The following is a 1,423-nucleotide window of genomic DNA, read 5'->3' on the forward strand; positions in this document are numbered from 1 at the left end:
GCTTGGGTCGAGTGGATTGGAACACATCACATGCCTTCAGGCACACTCCATTTGTCAAGGGTCTAGGATTTCCTTGCCTTTTGGATCAATTTAATAAAATAATCTTCCTTAGAAAGCGTAATGCACACCGTATCCATCGAAGTCAACATGCGACACAACCGCTGCGGGTGAATACGGAGCCTTCACTGCTGCATACGGGGCCACTCCGGGCGCATGGTACGCTACGGGGCTATACGCTACCGGATGGGGGATACTCTTGACAAGAGGGGCGTGGTAGGGGTACGGAGCTGCGTATTTCACCACAGGTGCGGCCGCGTATGTCACGGGAGCTACAGATTTCACCACTGGCGCGCTGTAGGCGTGGTAGACTGGCGCATGCGCGTAGGCGATCGCATCGTTGCTAACTCGTGAGTCATATTTCCGTACGCTCGAGAACGGAGTGTCTACGGCCTTGCTGTAGACGGAATGAACGGAGTTGCCGTCCAGTGAGCGGACTACGGATTGGCTCTGGGATCCGACGGCGGAGTGAGCGTAGGAGGGGGTGACGTAGGCGACAGAGGGGTAGTCACCAGCCTGGACGGCGACTAGCAAGCAAGTGAGGAGAGCGAGCTGAAACATTTGCATAGAGCGATTTGTTTCAAAACATAGGAGTGAACAGTGAAAAAACGTCTGAAAAACGATGCTAAGTACCTACCTGATATCTGTAAAATGATGGAGATCATAACTTTCTAATTTTCTGAACCTACTTTTTTGAAGAGGTTTGACAGAGGGAACTGTAACAACGAAGATCTTATCGTTCCTAAATCGAAGAGAGAAGGAGGACAGGATGGAAAAAAGCCAGCCGTTCTGAAACCAGCCAAACCGTATCTGGTCAGGATAAGGTTTGTCCCGGGTGGGAATTGAACCCGCGACCTAGAGCTTACAACGCGCTAACCTCCAAGCTAACCTCACATTTGACAACTGCATACCAAATTTCAAGTCTCTAGCTCTTTCCGTTCTCGAGATATTTTTTTTTTTTACAGACACACACACACACACACACACACACACACACACACACACACACACACACACACACACACACACACACACACACACACACACACACACACACACACACACACACACACACACACACACACACACACACACACACACACACACACACACACACACACACACACACACACACACACACACACACACACACACACACACACACACACACACACACACACACACACACACACACACACACACACACACACACACACACACACACACACACACACGGACCAATGGCTGAAACTTTGGATTTAGGCTCTAGGGACCTCAAAACGTGTTTTGGCACTAAAAACTGACCATCGAAAATTTGACCCGATTACATTACTTTCCTTCCTATAGGATAAGGAAAGTAAAAAAC

The 1,423-nt window shown here is 49.0% G+C and overlaps 1 protein-coding gene across 2 annotated transcripts in view; it reads right to left on the minus strand.

The window, feature by feature from the left end:
- Window positions 1–17: 17 nt before the first annotated feature.
- The window catches only part of LOC113472217 (cuticle protein LPCP-23-like), a 7,942-nt gene continuing 6,536 nt past the window's right edge, over window positions 18–1,423 (minus strand). Inside the window, exon 2 of one of the 2 annotated variants that reach the window (XM_026831870.1) lies at window positions 18–609. In XM_026831870.1, coding sequence (XP_026687671.1) covers window positions 109–609 — 501 coding nt within the window. In that variant the 3' untranslated portion in view covers window positions 18–108. The remainder of the gene's footprint in view (window positions 610–1,423) is intronic. The other variant, XR_003394633.1, reaches the window with a different exon arrangement.

This window comes from Diaphorina citri, unplaced genomic scaffold (genome assembly GCF_000475195.1).
Source record: "Diaphorina citri unplaced genomic scaffold, Diaci psyllid genome assembly version 1.1 scaffold4341, whole genome shotgun sequence".
NCBI classification, from domain to species: domain Eukaryota; kingdom Metazoa; phylum Arthropoda; class Insecta; order Hemiptera; family Psyllidae; genus Diaphorina; species Diaphorina citri.